Below are 18,583 nucleotides of genomic sequence, written 5' to 3' on the forward strand. Positions count from 1 at the left end.
GTCATGATAACGTGGCCAGTGAGTTCAAGTGCCGCATCAGGCTTTGTGCTGACAGCTCAGAGCCTGGAGCCTGATTTGGATTCTGTGTCTCCCTCTCTCTCTGCCCCTCCCCAGCTCACGCTCTGTTTTGTCTGTCTCTCAAAAATGAATAAACATTAAAAAAAAAAAACCTTTTTTTAATAAAAAAGAAAAGCTTAATAACTACTTCTTTGAGGGAAATGAAAGGGGAAATTGACTCTGATAGATACGGTAATTGGGGAAGAGATATACATGTATAGGTGTGTGTACACACACTTATACATATATATATATTTGAGAGATATATATATGCCTATACATATATATATTTAAGTTACTTATTTTGAGAGAGACAGCATGAGGAGGAGAGGGTTAGATAGATAGAGAGAGAGAGAGAGAGAGAGAGAGAGAGAGGGAATCCCAAGCGGGCTCCACACTGCCTGCTGCAGAACCAGAGGCGGGGCTCGAACCCACGAACCATGAGATCATGACCCAAGCTGAAACTGAGAGACGCTTAACCGACTGAGCCACCCAGGCACCACTGGGAAGATACTTTTTAAAACCCTTAAGGTAGAATAAGATTTTTTAGAAAAGAGGCACTAAGAGTAACCCCCCCACCCCAACCCCAGGCCTAGAGAAAAGTATAAATTCAAACAAAACAGCTTGGAGTTGTCTGAGCAGGTACAGGGAGCAAACGTCAAATACAGTTGTGAAGCTTATGACGGTGATTTTGATCATGTGTATCAGAGCAACTTCTGCTCTTAGGTACCCCCTAAGGGTGCAGGGGAGGAGGGTGAGGGAGACTTCCCCTTCTTAGAGCAGCTGTTGGATCCTTGGGATGGGCTCACTTCTCTGCTGACCTGAATGCTGCAGGAGTATTTGGTTTCCCTGTCTGCATGGTGTCATCATATGTGCCTCCCGCTTCCCAAAGTCCCTCCCCTCCAGTGCTTAGCAGTAGCTGACTGGTGGGAAGGGAGTTAAGGGATCTGTCCCTATATCTGTATCTGCTGCTCCCTAACACACTTTAAAGCAAGCGGTGGCCATCCCTTCTGGCAGAGTAGCCTTGGATGGCCTTGGTCATCCTTAGCATAGAGCTTGAAAGAGTGACCTCTGTCTCCAGTCCTAACTCTACCATTAAATACCCTTGTCATTTTGAGCCAGACTGTCAACTTTTCTGATGCTCAGGTTCTGTATAAAATGCAGACACAACATCTAACCCTCTCCTAGAGCTCTCGTATTGTGAAATAAGTGAAGGCACAGAACGCCCTTTGCACAGGGCCGGGTCCACAGGAAGAGCTCGGTGATATTAGCCCTTGGTGCCATTTTTATGCTTCTAACTTGTTGCGTGTCTGAACTTGTCTAATACTGCTCTTCACCATGATCAAATTTCACCGGCAGCGAACAGCTCTTGAAAAAGTCGACGTGCTGTGAAAACAGTACAGGGTCAGGTATCTGCGACAGACAGCCTGTTGTAAGTCCATTCTTATTTATGAAACTTGAACTTGAATTTCAATTTATGAACCTGAAATTTTGGTTTTTCCTCTCTGGCCAAGAAGGTCATTCCAAACGAAAAGCATATGGTAGGTCGCTTGCTTTTCTTAACTTTGCTGCAAAGACACTAGCCTTTCTCCAGTCTTAGTCGACGCATCAAAACAGGTGGTGGAAGGCTATTAATTGCCGCTCTATCTGGGCTGACAAAGGTGCCTTCTGACGCAACAACTGAATGAATATTCAACTTCTCTTCATCTGTGACCTCCTCGCCCTGGCCCTCAGAGCTGAAAATAACCTGATCGTTTTTAATCAGTTTATTAAACATTAGGCAGCTTGCTGATTGACTTTTAATCACATTCTGCAGATTTCTAGGCATTTATGTGACGTTTATTATGAAAATCGCACATTTGTATTCTGGGGATTTTTTTTTAATAAAGAAAATAATACTAAGAAATAATCAAGGCAGGTTTTATGCATTAAGAACGTGCTAGAAGTATTGCAGGTGCGTGTTAAGCCAAGGGCACATGAATTCCCTCCAACTGTTTTAAATTGGATTTTTTACAATAGTCCAACTGGAGGCACAGGAGGCTTTGCTCTGTGTAGAAGGTCGTAAAGTTGTATCCAGTTTTGGATTAATTCCTCTCCGCACCCCCCCTCCTGCCCACCTGCCGTCCTCACAGGTAGTATTCTCTCATCTCTGAAAAGCAGAGATTAATGGTAGTCAACCTAGGGCTATTACAAATCTCACTTTTGGACCAGTACTGGGGTCGCTGTGTATGACCATTAAAAAAATGATTAACAGAAAATCTTGGGATATTACCCAGTCACTGTTTTTCTGTTCATATGAGAGAGGGTGTAGCCAGGAAGCAGAAGAAATACTAAGAAAAAACTCTGTATGAGACATTTTTGAATTTGAACATTTTGCAAGCCCCCCCCCCCCTTTCTCAAATATGGAACAAGTCAAGAATTTTCAGAAAACATGACCCTAGCCTCAGTTACCTACAACCTTTGGAAGGTCCCTCCATCGTAATGGTATCTTTAGGAATGGTGACCGTGGTCCCCCCCACTACCCCCATCCCACCCTGCACTCTGTGAATCCAAGAAGGGGAAACAGAGGCACCTGCAGGGCTCCAGAGAGTGCACCCACCGCCACGCCTCAACAGCCTTCTGAGCACGGGCACCTTCTCCCTCCTCTTACCTACTTGCTGTTTCTTCTCGCCCAGGTTGAATATGTGATCAAGTGTGACATGTCAGCCCTGCAGAAGATTCTCTATCGCCATATGCAAGCCAAAGGGATCCTCCTCACAGATGGTTCCGAGAAAGATAAGAAGGTACATCACAGAAAATAGTGCAACTCAGGGTGTCATTGTGCGTCTTCTCACGGCCGTGACATCACATACTCCCGGGACGCGTCCCTGCCAATGCTGATGTGTTAAAGCACACTTTGGGGCCTTTTCTCTAGCTCTTGTTGCAGCCGAAGGAAATCTCTTAACCTCTTCAATCGCAAATTGCACTGGGGCACGGAGAACAGAGTGTGTTCCTCTCACCAAAATAGTTTTCAGCTCTGCTCATGTCACTTCTGCAGGGACTATATTCTGCCTAAGCGTGGGGTGGCATCTTAGAAGGTTTTAAAATCCGGTGCCGCTCCCCGGGCATCTGGTCTGTCTTCTCTCTCCAGGCTTCTGGGGAATAGACAGGTCGCAAAGCCATCGTCTCGACAGAATTCCCTCCCGTAGGACAAGTTAGTCCCAAGGGAGATGTTTTATGTCACTCGGGAACAGCTGTGTAACAGGAGCTTTGGACCCCAAGACGCATAGGTTACTTAGAAGACCCTATGGCCCTTTCTATAAAAGCTTACTTTTTAAAACAGGGAGTATCTGATCGATTAATCATTTGTTCTGTCTTTATTCCCCTCGTCCTTAGGGGAAAGGAGGTGCCAAGACACTTATGAACACTATTATGCAGTTGAGGAAAATCTGCAACCACCCATATATGTTCCAGCACATCGAGGTGAGTCCCTGTTCTGCTCTGTGTTGAGTTTGATCCCGATCGCACTGTCCTGTGAATACGACTCTTACAAAAAGGCAGGTAGGAAAGAAGGAAGGCAGGAAGGAAGGAAAGAAGGAAGGAACGACAGAGGGAAGAAAGAGGGTTAAAATATGCATGGAGGTTGCAGACGTATGTTCTGATGGCTCGACAAGCAGAATTAACAAACACGGATTTTCTGGTTATGGATTCTCATTGGCACCAAGCACTTGAGCAGCTGGAATTTTATAACCAAGGGTTTAAAGTAGTGAGAAAATATTGTAAGCTCTGGCTCATTATGTGGGTTTGGGTAAGTGCTGTGAATTGCCTTGTTATGGTAGGAGCTGCGAAATTGAAGGTAATGATGAATACAGCCAGCTTCCCCAGAAGGATGCTGTGAAAAAAATATTAAAATAACGTATTTATACCTGTTGAAGAGGAAGACGTTCTCGAAACGTTCTTTGTAAAAGACGCTGACTTTGGTCTGTTGCTTCGATCTGCTTTTTTTTTTTTTTTTTTTTTTTTTTTCCCCTTTCTGGCTCCTATCACGACAGTGTAAATCCCGGCTTTTCTCCTGATGCTCTGGTCTCACTGAGCTATTTTTAGGGGCGAGGACATTTCCCTCCCTGTTCACTGCGTGCAAATAAGTTTCCTAAATTGACAGAACTTCACCCCAGTGGGAACAATTGACCTGAGCAGGAAGGAAAAGGAGACAAACTATAGTCTCCCATTTTTCAGCGTTGCTGCTGATGCGTATGGCCCTTGTGGCAGTTACACACCAGGGCAGTGCCTGCTGTCCATGGCACGTGAGCAGGCACTCCAGGGAACAAGCCACCGCAGGCCTCCAGTGCCCGCCCCCGTTCGTTAAAAAAGGAAATAAGTCGAAGGTTCTGGGAAATGAGAAATTTCATAATTACAGTATAAAAGTCGAGATGCCATACTCCTGACTTTCAAATCGTCTTGACTTTGACGGTTCATTTTTCTTCTCCTTTCTTTTTGGTAACCACGCTTGTCAGATAAGAGTATCGCACATTCTGTGCCTGTCCTAGAAACCTGTCCCAGGCATCCTGATAACTGCTGTCACCGCTGTTCATGGGGCAGAGTAGCTATAGGCTAACAAGTTCTGGATCCCAGTAAAATGGCAGCTGCAGCAATACTAAAAAAAAAAAAACCACAACACCCAAAAAACAAAAAGAAGAAGGAGAAAGATCCCACTGTCAAGGCACAGCTATTTAGACACAGAGTGAAGGAGCATCCGGTGGGTGCACCATGGGGCGTGAGGCCACGTCCCGGGCTACTTTGTTGTGTGACCTGGTGAAAATCTCGCAGCATCTGCAAACTTCAGTGTGCTTGACCTGTCATCTCATGGTGACAGATTGATTATAGGACTGGCAGAGGCTAAAGTTCAAAGAAAAAATAAGATCGGAAGCATCTTGTAAATTGACAATATATATTAAACAGATCAAAGGTAGCAACGAATTCGTGGTGGATTTACATTGGTTTGTGACTGGGGGGAGCGTGGGGAGCCAATAAAATGGCTTCATGATGAAAATGACTTGGGGTCATGTCAGGCTAACCCATCACCCACCCATTTTGCCCGCAAAACAATTTTAAGATATTTATTCCTATGCATAGAGGGGTTTGAGGGCTTACAAGTTAGGAAAATTAAGTGTCAACCTAATTTCATTTTGGTTCTCATGCAAAAATTAGCCTTTGAAACATGGGAGGTCATGTCAGGAAGGGGGATGACGTCTTCCTCCCTCAAGCTTTTCCGTCCGGAGAACCTGAGGGAGAAGATCATCAAAGGAGTGAAGTTTAAGTAACATGCCCTCCAATATTTGCATATTCACATTTTTTTTAAATTATTTATTTATTTATTTTGAGAGAGAGAGAGAGAGAGACAGAGAGAGACAGAGCACGAGCAGGGGAGGGGCAGAGAGAGAGGATCCCAAGCAGGCTCTGCACTGTCAGCCCCGAGCCCAGTGTGGGGCTCAACCCATGAACCTCGAGATCATGACCTGAGCCGAGATCAAGAGTCAGAAGTTCAACCAGCTGAGCCATTCAGGCGCCCCTTTACATTGTAAATAGCACTCAGTAGAGAGACAGAGTCTGATTTACATTTTTTTTTTTAATCACAAAAACTTTCAGAAGCATCTTCCTAGAAAGGAGACTCACGGTTTTGGCAAACATAGCACCCATACAGCCCAGAGTTGGTGCACGCATTTTGCCTTTGTCTTTGTATTGTTTGCCCCACAACCTTTGTTCTTACAAAATCATACCGGAAGTCCAGCCTCTCTTGTGGACTCACTGTTTCCCCGGAGCACCTGCAAGCCAGGGAAATGACAAACAGCACTTTTTTTTAAATGTTTAGTTTTGGAGGGAGGGTGTGCAGCAAGAGAGGGGGACAGAGAGTCCGAAGCGGGCTCTGCGCTGACAGCAGAGAGCCTGATGGCGGAGCTTGAACCCACGAACCTCGAGATCATGACCCAAGCTGAAGTCGGACGCTTAAGCAACTAAGCCACCCAGGTGCCCCGAAAACAGCATTTTTAAAATGCTGCTAATTCCTCAACCTGCCACCATGCACCGACACGTACCATCTCTGTGGTTTTTACGTCTCTTGGAGATAGGGACAGAACCCAAAAATCTAGCCGGGAGTGGCTGCGTGTGGAGTGGGCAGGCCCACGTGGTTCCTGGAGTCAGAGCGGGATCTTTGGCCATTGTCCATCGGTGTTGATCTTGCCAGCGGGGCAGCATCCTGAGGGGCTGAGCCCACCACAGGCGATGAGGGTATCCGAGAGGAGAGCCCAAAGGGGAAAATCTGATCCCCTTGGAGGCGAAGCTCCGTGGGTCGGAGAAGGAAAGGAAGCAGAGAAGGGTGACAGCTGGTGGCTAATGTGAAGGTGTGATATGCTTCCTTTCCCCACAGATGGTCTCCCTCTCCATAAAGCAGGAATGGAAACATCACATGGAGAACAGTCATTTATTTCTTCTGCAGGATCAGCGAGGAGGGAATTATGTGATGAAGCATTTCAAAATTCGATGTAACATTCCACCATTCTTTAAATCTAAAATTCTTTGTTTTGAAAATGGAAGCCAGGCGCCTGAGGGAACAGTGTCCATTTAGGGCCTTATCTGTAACAGAGGGAAGAAAAGCACAGTATGGGAGGATTTTAGGATGTCAGTAAACTCAGATTTATGATACAGTGCACCTGTTAAATATCTTTGCAGTATACATATGTGTATGTCTGATCCTGATTTGCTTATGTTAGGCTTTTCCTCTAGTCTAGACCTAAGTCCTTCGGGATAGATACTCAGTTCTTTCTGGGTCCTCTGTACCTGCCTGGCTCAAACCTGGGTCAGTGGACACTTAATCACTGTTTGATAAGTAAACTAATTCTGTCATCTCAGTATGAGATTCTGGAGCTTTGCAGAAACTCCCAGGACACGTTCGTGGCAGAACAAAACTCCAAATTCAAAGATACGGGGTTTCTGGTTCATCGTCTAACAAGTATTTTCCTATTTATTATTTTGTTTAACTATACTCTAGAAATAAATAGAACAACCTCACTACAAGAGTCATTATTAAGTTAATGATTTACATGTCTGGGTTTTGTTTTTGTTTTTGTTTTTTAATCATTGTTTTCCTCCTCTCTTTTTTAAAGGAATCCTTTGCTGAACACCTGGGCTATTCAAATGGGGTCATCAATGGGTAAATCTTAAAATTTATTTTTCTTCCAAAAATTAGTTAGTCATACCTAAACTTTTCCCTCCGTAGTGTTTCCTCTCACACACGTACGTACTGTTCTCCTCCTCAGTCCTCTCTCACCTCAGCAGAGGTGAGATAGCATCAGCATTCTCTTTTATTTTCCTGGCATAAATTACTCCATGCCTTAAGCATGTGGCTATTTAAAGGACATAGATCTCATTTAATAGACATAACGGTATGCTCATGTCCTAAAAATTGTTGTGGAAGCTTCAAACATTGTGACTTATAACCGGTGGTGTAGCTTGAGCCGAAAAGAGAACTTATCATATTAAATTTCAAGTTGACACTTAACATGGACGTGCGTGAGAGGAAATGTCTCGTCTGCTATAAATATGGATGACGTTACAGTAGTTTGTCAAAGTATGGCCCGTATGAGAAACGTTTGTTTTGGGTTTTTTGTTTTTGGTTTTTTGAGTTTTTTTCCTAGCAGCAGACATTGAAGAGAGCCATGCCTTACAACAACAAAAAAGAACCTTGCATTAACAGATAGTCTCTGTTTTGCCCCAGGGAACATTGATCATGAGGATGTAGGGGCCATTCTGGGATCCCAAAGGCAGATGGTGTCCCTGGGCTAAGCACCAGAGATTGGGACCCATCCAGAACCAGTGCCTCTAGGCTCTCCCACTCCTGTTTGCTTCCCTTTCCCCTGGCTGTAGTCACTCCTGCCACCATCACGGGACTGGCCAGGTTGCTTACTAAAAACATGGCCGCAGGAGATGTCGGGGCGGGAAGGTGGATATTGGGAAGACGTACACTTGAAAATGTGTCTGTTAGAGACAACACGCACTGTGTCACAGGATCAGCTGCCAGACGATACGCTTCAGTGTAGACTGCAGGTGCACTGACCGGTGTTCCCAGCCACGTCAGCCCTACGATTACGTTTTAATAATTTAACACATGCCTGTTGACAAAAGACAAGTAGTTTATTACGGTGGAGGAAAGGCCCTGGTTTAGGTCATTAACACCCTGACAGAGGTAAATCTACTGTCCTATTTTTGATATGAAACTTCTGTGCAAGCCAGGCCTCTTGTCCCCTTCCCAGTCTGTCCTTCCACAGTGTGCATGGTGATCTTGTAGAAGGGTGTGGCAGATCTCGCCAGGCTCCTGTTTAAAACCCGTCAGGGGCTTCCCGTTGCACTGAAAGCTAACACACCCAGTGTGGTTAGAAGTGTGGCATCTGTCCCCACTCCCTCCTGCTGCCTCTTGGCCCTCATCTCCAGAATTCTCCTGACGCTTGTGTTCCGTTCCTCAGACTCACCAGCCTCCTTTACTCCAACAGGACCTTTGCACATACGCTTCCCTCTTTCTGGAATCTCTTCCTCTCCGTTCCCAAGCCGCCATTCTTCACCTGGCTGCCTTTTTGCTCATTATCTGAGGTTTTAGCTAAACCATTCTCTCTTCAGCAAGGTCACCTCTGACCCTCTGCATCAGAGGCTGGCAATTTTTTTTTTTCTGTAAAGGGCCAGATGTCAAATATTTTTACCTTTGTGGGTCAAAAAGTCTCTATCTCAACTTTGCCCATAGTGGCATGAAAGCAGCCGTAGACAAAATAGAAATGAGTGAGCCTGGCTGCATTCCAACAAAACTCTATTTACAAAAACAGGCAACAGGCCAGGGCCGAAATTGGCCAAACTCTGCTCTAATTTAAAGACGTCACGTGTTGCTATGCATTGTCTCATAGCAACTTGCTATTTTTCTTTTCAGTACTTATCACAATGTGCAATTAGCCATTTTGAAGGCAGGGTTTCTATTTTCTCATCCCCGTACACATGCCGAGCGTTGTGCCTGGCTGGTAGTAGGTGCTCAATAAATATTTGGATGAATCTTACGTGCCCTGAATTAATAATTATGTGCTTGCTCAGTAGCAGTGTAAGGAAATACAACATATTCGTGTACGTGTGTGTATAACAGAGAGGGAAAGAGGGAGGGAGAATTGAGACACACACACACACACACACACACACACACACACACACACAGAGTGAAAGAATCAGAACATGAAACGATTTCCATTTCTTTCCAGAATCTGCCATCATACCTGGCATCTATAATGTACTCTTTATGGGTTTTGTATAGAAACATTTTCTTTTTCCATTTACATACCCCCATCACCCTGGAGTGGATAGTCATTCATTCATTCATTCATTCATTCATTCATTCCACAGTTATTTTATTGAATGTTCACTACACACAAGGCAGTGCCTGAAAACGAGAGCGATACTGGATCCTTCAAGAAGACAGCAGTAATACTGTCTTCTTGTTTTGCCTTTTTGGGTTCAGGGCTGAACTGTATCGGGCCTCAGGAAAGTTTGAGCTTCTTGATCGTATTCTGCCCAAACTGCGAGCTACTAATCACCGAGTGCTGCTTTTCTGCCAGATGACCTCGCTCATGACCATCATGGAGGATTACTTTGCTTTTCGGAACTTCCTCTACCTTCGCCTTGACGGTGAGTGCCGGAGGGGTGAGGCTCGGAAGCCACACCCTGGAGAGCGCAGGGGTGACGGGCACTTAGACCCAGTTCCCCGCCAACAGGAGGAGTGAAGTTGTTGAAGAATTAACTAGCGGGGTGAGGTACGGCTTTTCCAGAGACAGTTTTTATTTCCTCCGGCTTTTAAAAAATACGCTGAAATCATTTGCACAGTTGTTTATCCCCCAGACAAGCCAATAATGCAAGTGGACCTGGAGGCATTTTATAAGTACCACCATTAAACTAAACGAAGCTAAATTAAAATTTAAAATCCGTCTCTGCCTTTAGGATTGAGTGTCATCTACACACTTGTACGAATGTTCTGATAAACCTTTAACTTCTTCTGTTGAGGCTTTTTTTTTTTTTAAGTTTACTTACTTTTTTTTGGAGGGGGGAGGGGCAGAGAGCGAGGGAGAGAGAATCCCAAGCAGGCTCCATGCTGTCAGTGCAGAGCCCGACACAGGGCTCAATCTCATGACGGTGAGATCGTGACCTGAGCCGAAAGCAAGAGTCAGTAGCTCAACTGACTTAGGCACCCAGGCTAAGCCACCTGTTGAGGATTTTTTTTAACGAGATTAAGGGCTGTGCCTCCTTTCTTCATTAACACTCTAATTGTTCATTTAAGGTGATACTGAATTATCATTCAAGCTTCTTTTTTAAAAAAATAAAAGCTTCTTTCTTTTTCTAAATAGAACATATCTACATGCTACCTGAAGACATATGGCCCCGTTGTGTCCTAGATTTTGCAGACTATGTGCAAAATTTTGCCTGATTTACCTGGTAGGCAAAGTTCTAAGAAATTAGTAAGAAAATATGAATGGGAGGAAATATGAATTTGGAGACATTTCCTAAATTACTGTTAGGATTTTGCTATCAGCCCTAAGCTTTTAAAGATGAAAGATACTAAAATTCCTCATATGGTGGTGTGGGATAATACTTTTGAAGAGTGGTTTGTAGGAACAGGAGCTAATTTACAGCCAGGATGGTATGGAATCCTGGATATAGAGTAGTACAGTATTTCTAATATCAGTTTTTAGCTAGTGCAATCTTCCAAGTTATTGTTCAATAGGAAGTTTAAAAGTTTATGTTCCATTAAAAGGTTTTGTCCCCCCGCCTTTTTTTTTTTATGTTTTTATTTATTTTTGACATAGAGAAAGAGACAGAGAGCAAGCAGGGGAGGGGCAGAGAGAGAGGGAGACACAGAATCTGAAGCAGGCTCCAGGCTCTGAGCCGTCAGCCCAGAGCCTGACATGGGGCTCGAACTCACGAACTGTGAGATCATGACCTGGGCGGAAGTCAGACATTTAGCCAGCTGACCCACGCAGGTGACCCCAGACCTGATTTTTCAGGGTGTTTTTACCTCTCCCTTCCCAAGTCACCGCAGACCTCCAGGCCGAGGCATGGCTAAGTAAGTGTTCCTTTTGAACACAGTTCGTGATACAGTTCTGTCATCCACAGTCTGTCTCTTTTGGCACGACTCCTGCACTGTGTCTCCTCCTTTGACCTGATTCTTCTTCCCTCTCTGTGAGGGGCAAGGTCAGCACTCATTTGAAGGATAAGCGTGCCTTCCGTGCCTTCCTTGCTGCTCGGGTGAGGGGCAGCCCAGCCCTGGTGTCCCACCCAGCTGCCATTTGCTACTTTGTGGCTTTTTGTTTAGAGCCTCCGCTGTGTGGCCTTGGAATGCTCCCGTCTGTGAAACTGGCAAGAAGTGCTTTTTCCTTGAAATAAATCTCTCTCCCATGTTCTTGCCAGCTTGAGGGAGTGCCTTTCCTCCGTTGCTGTTGGTTGCTGACCTTATCGCTATTAATAATAGTCCTAAAAGGTAAGGTTCACAGAACGCCTACTTCATGTGGGATACCAGGCAAAGCACTTCGCGTGCGTTATTAATTTAATTTTCTCAGGCAAGCAAGCTGTTTTCATTCCCTTTTACCGAGGTGTGACTACGATTCCCATTTCACAGATGGGAAAACAGAGGTTTACGGAAAGGAGCCGAGGGCAAAACCAGGTTCTGTCTTAGATCTGTCTGATTCCAAATTAGTTCAGAATCAGGTTTAGCAGACCCAGTGAGGTGCACCCCATCTCTTCAAATGCAGGCTGCTTTCCTGGCGACAGCCTTTTACGAGTGGTTTGGAACTCACTCAGAAATTTTAAGGTGATTAATCGGAACGAGATGCAAGCTGAATGGAGCCACTCACTGTTCCTGCGACCAAAGCCCTTACCGACCAACGCCCTTACCGTGAGGTTGGAGGAGACAAGTAAACAGTCTCTGTAAAATGTTGCAGATGGAATTGAGAAGGATTGTACAGGCTCCCACCCACAAGAAACAGCCGCCATTTGTTTCTGGAGTTGGAGAGAATCGATGGGCAAACAATCAATATACCCACTTCCAAGTACATCCACCCTCCCACCACCCGCCCCTTAGCCCCTTTGTTAAAATGACTTCAGATTTTCACTGCTGCGTCTGATGTCTCAGATTTTTGACCTGGGGCGGGGGGGGGGGGTGGCGCGCGCGGAGGGGGAATCATTCGATGACAGCTAAACAGATTTTTTTCCTGCAAAGATGATGGCTACATGAACAGATTTGGCTACTACTCCGTTATAGTCGTTGTTTTCACTGGAAATGATTTTTCAGTGAGAGCAAGTGGTGAAGTTACATCCCAGAAGACAAAATTCTCCCAAAGCACATGAAACGCAGTTAAAATTAGGAATCATGAAAGCCTGGCAGCCTAATCCTCCTGGCTCGCTCTGCAACTTGCAACACAACTGCCCTTGCTATTAATTTATGATCTGGGTTGTGTTCTGTGTCAAAAGTCCAAAAGAACATGGGCTGACACTCATCCCGAGCACGTCGAATCCTGTGCCACCTGCGAGGAGCGCTTACGTGCCTGCGGATAAACCCTGACGGAGTAGTCTGAACCTCCCAGAGCAAATACCCCAAAGACTGCTGAGGACCAGCCAAGATCTTGACCTGGAGAACCTTTGACTAATGGGAATGGTAATCCAGCAAATCCTGAACCTTGTCATTAGAAATGTCCTAGCTTTGCACGAAAAGTGATTTAATCAGAGTTTTGTCTGGCTTGAAAAATTTGTCAGGTTCCCTACGATTTTATACAGTTTGAATCCACATCATATATATATATGATATATGATATATATATATGAATATGATATTCATATATATGATATATGATATATATATATATATATATATATGAATCCACATCATATATATATATATTCTCTTTGCTTGAGGTATCTGGGGTAGGGTCCAAAAACTCCTTTGACCAAATAGTTTTGGTATTTCTTTTGTTCTTCAGTGCTTTATTTTGTATTGAGGGTTATTTCATCCCAAGTAATTATCTCCACTAATTAGTTTTATTCCTATCTTAACACATGTGGTCATTAGCTGATTATTTTTCAGTGGATTTAAAACTGAACTTCTGAGACTCCTGGGTGGCTCAGTCTGTTAGGCATTTGACTTCAGCTCAGGTCATGATCTCTTAGTTCATGAGTTCAAGCCCCCCGTCAGGCTCTGTGCTGTCAGAAGACAGACTTCATTGTCTCTAGACGTTCTTTCTTTCCTTACTTTAGAACTTTTTTTTTTTTTGGTTTCTGTAGCTTTCCATTTGGTTCAAGGCATAGGGTAAATGTATGAACCATGACTCCCTGTGAGTATTTTTTTTTAATTACTGCAACTGGAAAGATGATATAGTGAAAAGGTTTCATGATAGCACAGAACACATCTTCCGTTAGCATCCTGAACAAATAGGTCACTATGATCTCAGAAAGCCAGTTCTGAAAAGAAAAGAAGAGCCCCACGTATTTGAAACCTCACTCAGCAAAGCACATTTAGTGCACCTCCCCCAAAATTCAGACTCTTACCATTTCTTGTTGCAGGATTTGACCAGGTGGCTAAACTTGAAATCTAATTTAGGAAGCAAAATGAGCTCCAAAGAACATTGCTTCATTTAATGAAGAGAACCCCCAAAGCCCCTGGTTTCTGATCCCCATTTGCTATATGTGGGGAATTGGCATTTTTCCCCCTCCTCAGGAAGGTACTTACAATTTTTATTAATATGAATAATAGATCCCCTCCATGTTTGGGAATCTGACCCTCATAGTAATTAGATTTCATTAGCTGTCACCACTTAACTGTTTTAATCCTCTGAAATAAATTGCTGGTGTATTTTCCACCTTAAAAAAAGAACACCATGTAGAAATAATATTTGCATAGCAGACGTTTAGGGGCTATCGTGTAACATGTATATATAGTTTTCCCGTATTTCCCAACAGCCTAAGGCCTTTTTCAAAACTCTGCAGTTGTGCTTTCTCGGTTAAATACATTACAAATGCCCAGTATGTGATTGAGTGGCTGGTTTGGGAGCAGGTATGGGTGACTTCCTGCTCTAAAAGTGAGCACCACCCCCTGGGGTTTGGTGTCCTGAGCTTATTCAAGGTCTTTGGAGTCTTTTCGGGTACCTTGGGGCCCCCCATCAGTGGGTGAGTCGCAGGATGGTCTGTTAGGTTTTAGGTTACCACCCTTTGAACTCAACAAGCAGAATGTCCACACAAGAAACAGACGGAGAGTTTCTGTGTGTGTGTGTGTGTGTGTGTGTGTGTGTGTGTGTGTGTGTAGGTATATGTTTATATATATGGGATTACTGTGGCTTCAAGTCTTGCTAACCAGGATAAAAATATTCCATTCACATTTCAGGTTTTAAGCAGCCAGATCATGCTCAGGAGCAATCGAAATGGTAAAATGCAGTGGAAATCAATTTCCCTTTTGTTTCCACCCTCTTGGCATAAACATCTACTTGGTCTGATACCCATCGGCAAAATTGCTTTAAACCGTTATGATAATCTTTGTAGGCACGTGCAGGCGTGTGTGTGTGTGTGTGTGTGTGTATGTATGTATGTAGGTGTATTTTATAATATTATTTGGTGTGTTTGAGGCACCTGGGTGGCTCAGTAGGTTAAGCAGCCGACTCTTGGTTCAGCTCAGATCATGATCTCACGGTTTGTGAGTTCGAGCTCTGCCTGAGGCTCTGTGCCAACAGTGTGGAGCCTGCTTGGGATTCCCTCTCTCCCTCTCTCTCTCTCTCTCTCTCTCTCTGCCCCTCCCCCACTCATTCTCTCCCTCTCTAAATAAATGAATGAATGAATGAATAAATGAATAAACAAATAAGTAAAATTATTTGTTGTTTTAAAGCACAGAAATAAATCCAGCAAATGTTTCATAAAGGTTTAGGTTAACATGAGAATGTTGTACAATCTGCAAAGGTACAGTCATAAGTGCTTATTTAAACCGAGCATTTTGAAACAGTGGGTAGTAGACAGTATTCCTTCCTTGATTTGAGAAATATCTCTCTCTGTCTCACTCTCTTTTTTTTTAATTGCAAAATGTTCAAACTTCCTCTCCCCAAAAGCACGAAAACCTCAGGGGATTACCTCACCAATGCCAGAGGAGTCTATTTCTCAAGGAGGCCAGCCTTTCTGTCTCGAACCGTGCCATTTTCAGACAGGAGTTAATTGGCAAATTTACTTTTCTTGTACCTACAGGCACCACCAAGTCTGAGGACCGCGCCGCTCTGCTGAAGAAATTCAACGAACCCGGGTCCCAGTATTTCATCTTCTTGCTGAGCACCAGAGCTGGCGGCCTGGGCTTGAACCTTCAGGCAGCTGATACCGTGGTCATCTTTGACAGTGACTGGAATCCTCACCAGGTCTGTAATGTCTCTGACTTGGGTGCCCAGGCCTTCCTTCTGGAACCAGAGGAACTCAAAGACTATCAGTGTCTGCATTCACACTTGTGCAGAAGAACAAATTTCTAAATGAGCGGGCTGTTTCCCCTTTGGGGAAATGGTGACCTCGTGATGGCTCTTTTCACATGTCCCTCCAGAGCGTAGACAGTGAGATGTCTCACACCCACCTTTGATGTGCCTTTGAAAAGCTCCATTTTGGGGTACAGAAACTCAGGCTCTGCTTAGCTTTAACCCCCCTTCTGAGGTTGACGTCAGGCAAAGGATGTTTAGTCGTACGTAGGACAAATCACAAATGTTCCAAAATAAAAACAACAACAGTTAATATTTCTTGGACCCTCCTTGACTCTGTGCCAGCCTGTTGATGTGCATTGCTTCATTCTTTATTCACAATCCTGTGAGGTTGTAATTATTATTACTATATGCGTCTTCCCAGTCAAGGAAAATGAGTTGCCGGAAGCTTTAAGTAAGTTCCCTGAGGTTAGTATATGATGGTTTGTCTTTTAGTCCGTAGGTTTTGTTTAAAATCACCATCAAAGAATATTCTATGGAGCATCTACTACTAGGTTCTTTGAGCCTAGGTGAATGTAGCGTTATCCGTGAGGATGGGCCCCTTGTGGCACCCTTGTGGGTTCCTATGTTACTCAGGGAGATAGTGCGCTTGCCTGTAAGGTATCGGGTGGAGTGCTATTCATCAGGATGTGACTCATGTTGGGGCGCACGTGAATTCAAGGTAGTAAAAAGGGAAGCGGCCCTTGTGTATGAATATGAACCATACACCAGGTCAGCCTGGGCTCCTCACTGCGCCTTGCTTTCCTCAGCTACAAATACGCAGAGTACAACCCTGTCACCGGGTCACGGCGGGGAGACTGGGATGAAAAAGCTGACAGCAGTCATTCTGGGCAGGAAGTGGCATTCAGGGGGTGCACAGAATTATGAGAGAGCTTTCAAAAAACTTGCATGCCTGCCTACCATCCCCTGCACCCCACCCCCAGTTTGGTAGAGGCTTCCCAGAACCACCTCCCCCCACCATACACTTGAAAGCTCCCCAGAGATTCTGACATCCTTTCTCTCCTGGCCAAGGAGCACTGATTTCAGGAATAAAGCAGTGGTTCCAAGCCTTGGGGTGACCACCAGCTTGGACCCCTGCGAGGCTCGCCAGTCATTTACTCTAGCTGAGTATCTTAAAGGAAGCTTCTCTGGAAATGTTCTCACCTTGGAGAGGGCTCGGGAGCCACCAGCACGGAATATATTAGTTCCAAGTCTTTAGGAAATATTTTTATATGCTTTCTATATTTTTATATCCCACGAGACCTGCAGTTTGTCCCTTTTTACCATTGTGAATTCGGTGTCTGTTTGACATTTCATGACAGGCTGCCCACGTGCAGGCACTGAGCTCGGCTGGGCATCTAGGGGAGGAGTATGTGATGTCTGTCTTCTCGGTGCCCAGTGTGGTTTAGATCACCCTGCAGCCGCTGCCTGTGTCTTTACTGAGAAAAAAATAACCTGTCTATAGGTGAATGGAGAGTTCATTAGATTTTATCTTGGCGGGGGAAGCACATCTATGGCATCTCAGCTGACCACCTTCACTGGCACAGTGCAAATGCTAAGAGTCAAAGGAATTCAAGGTCTCTAGAAATGCTAAATTATCAGAGAGAGGATGCTGGGACATCCATGCCTCTCCCTTTCTCTGTCTCCCTCTACCCTCTATGTCTTTGTCTTGTCTTTATGTCTGCCTCTCTCTCATTCTCTCTCTCTCTCTCTCTCTCTCTCTCTCTCTCTCTCTCACACACACACACACACACACACAGACATACTTTTACAACCAGCAAACAAAGGTGTAACTCCAGAATCAAGTAAATTGCATGAGCAATTCATTCACTTTTCACTGTATTTGAGCTAATATCTCGAATTTCCTCTGGTCTGATTTGCCCCAGATTCCTGGCACTGGGACATATATTTCTCCAAATATTTTTATCTGCCACAGGTAGGTTCACCGTCACCTGATTTGGACAACTGAGCTGACCAGAGTTTTCATGGCTGTCACTTAAACATGGCCATTACTTTGGGCAAACTTTTTTTTTTCCTTTCACTTTCAGAAATCAGTTATCTTACAATGATAGAGTAAGTACTGATTTTTCATTTAAAAAGTAAGACAGCTAACTTTCATTAAGCCACGACTCCACTGGATATGATGAGGCAGTTTGCATACCTAATTTCCTACCTAATCCTCAAAATATTTCACATGTAAGGTAACCAGTCAGTATTAAGTCACCCATGTCTGTCTGGGTGTGAATCCTGGCTTGGGCTCTTTCTACCCTATACCCCTGCATAAATATTGCATGATTCCCAAAATGAAAGTTGTGGAGCTCTTTTTACCTTGTTGGTTCCAGTATGCTTTGTAAAACAAAAGCGTCTATAATAATCCTAAGTCAGTTGAATCAAAATTAAGTCCTATTGATGAAATCGCAGGTCCATTTGCGAAGTTGAAGATAGAGGCCAAGAAGTTGCTACTTGGAGGCCCTTGCTAGAAGTAAGGACAGCACATACGCATGTGGAATTAGCAATAAAATCCCTCGGAATTACCAAGACTCTCATTTCCAAACTGCGAATGAGAAACATGGTTTGATGCCTTTACTATTATCCCATGGAGTTTGAACTGCTTTGTTACCACAGAATGGCCACCCACAAAGTTACCTTGGAGGTCTTTTTCCCAGGCTATGTTCTTATGTGCAGATAGAATCACACCTAATTAGTGTGGCTGAGTGTCAGGCGACTCTGATCTCAGAGGTACTGAAGAATCCGTTCAATGACGAAAGCACGTTTTTCTTTGTCATAGTATCCCCTGCCACCCCCGCTCCCCACTTTAGCTTAGAGACTCAGAGGCTAAACATTCTATAAACTACTTCAGCCTGGGGGCGTGTAGGTGGCTCAGTTGGTTAAGCATCTGATATTGGCTCAGGTCATGATCTCACGGTTCCTGAGTTCGAGCCCCGCATCAGGCTCTGTGCTGACAGCTTGGAACCTGGAGCCTGCTTTGGATTCTGTGTCTCCCT

The 18,583-nt window shown here is 44.4% G+C and overlaps 1 protein-coding gene across 8 annotated transcripts in view; it reads left to right on the top strand.

Annotated features, from left to right (window-relative positions):
- Nucleotides 1–18,583, top strand: part of SMARCA2 (SWI/SNF related, matrix associated, actin dependent regulator of chromatin, subfamily a, member 2) — a 180,726-nt gene that overhangs the window by 80,995 nt on the left and 81,148 nt on the right. For all 8 annotated transcript variants that reach the window (XM_047831352.1, XM_047831354.1, XM_047831357.1 and 5 more), the window contains exons 20-24: nucleotides 2,733–2,840; nucleotides 3,433–3,519; nucleotides 7,197–7,243; nucleotides 9,581–9,747; nucleotides 15,328–15,491. In XM_047831352.1, the coding sequence (XP_047687308.1) occupies nucleotides 2,733–2,840; nucleotides 3,433–3,519; nucleotides 7,197–7,243; nucleotides 9,581–9,747; nucleotides 15,328–15,491 (573 nt within the window). The remainder of the gene's footprint in view (nucleotides 1–2,732; nucleotides 2,841–3,432; nucleotides 3,520–7,196; nucleotides 7,244–9,580; nucleotides 9,748–15,327; nucleotides 15,492–18,583) is intronic.

The sequence above is a fragment of the Prionailurus viverrinus genome, chromosome D4 (assembly GCF_022837055.1).
Source record: "Prionailurus viverrinus isolate Anna chromosome D4, UM_Priviv_1.0, whole genome shotgun sequence".
In the NCBI taxonomy this organism is placed as follows: Eukaryota; Metazoa; Chordata; class Mammalia; order Carnivora; family Felidae; genus Prionailurus; species Prionailurus viverrinus.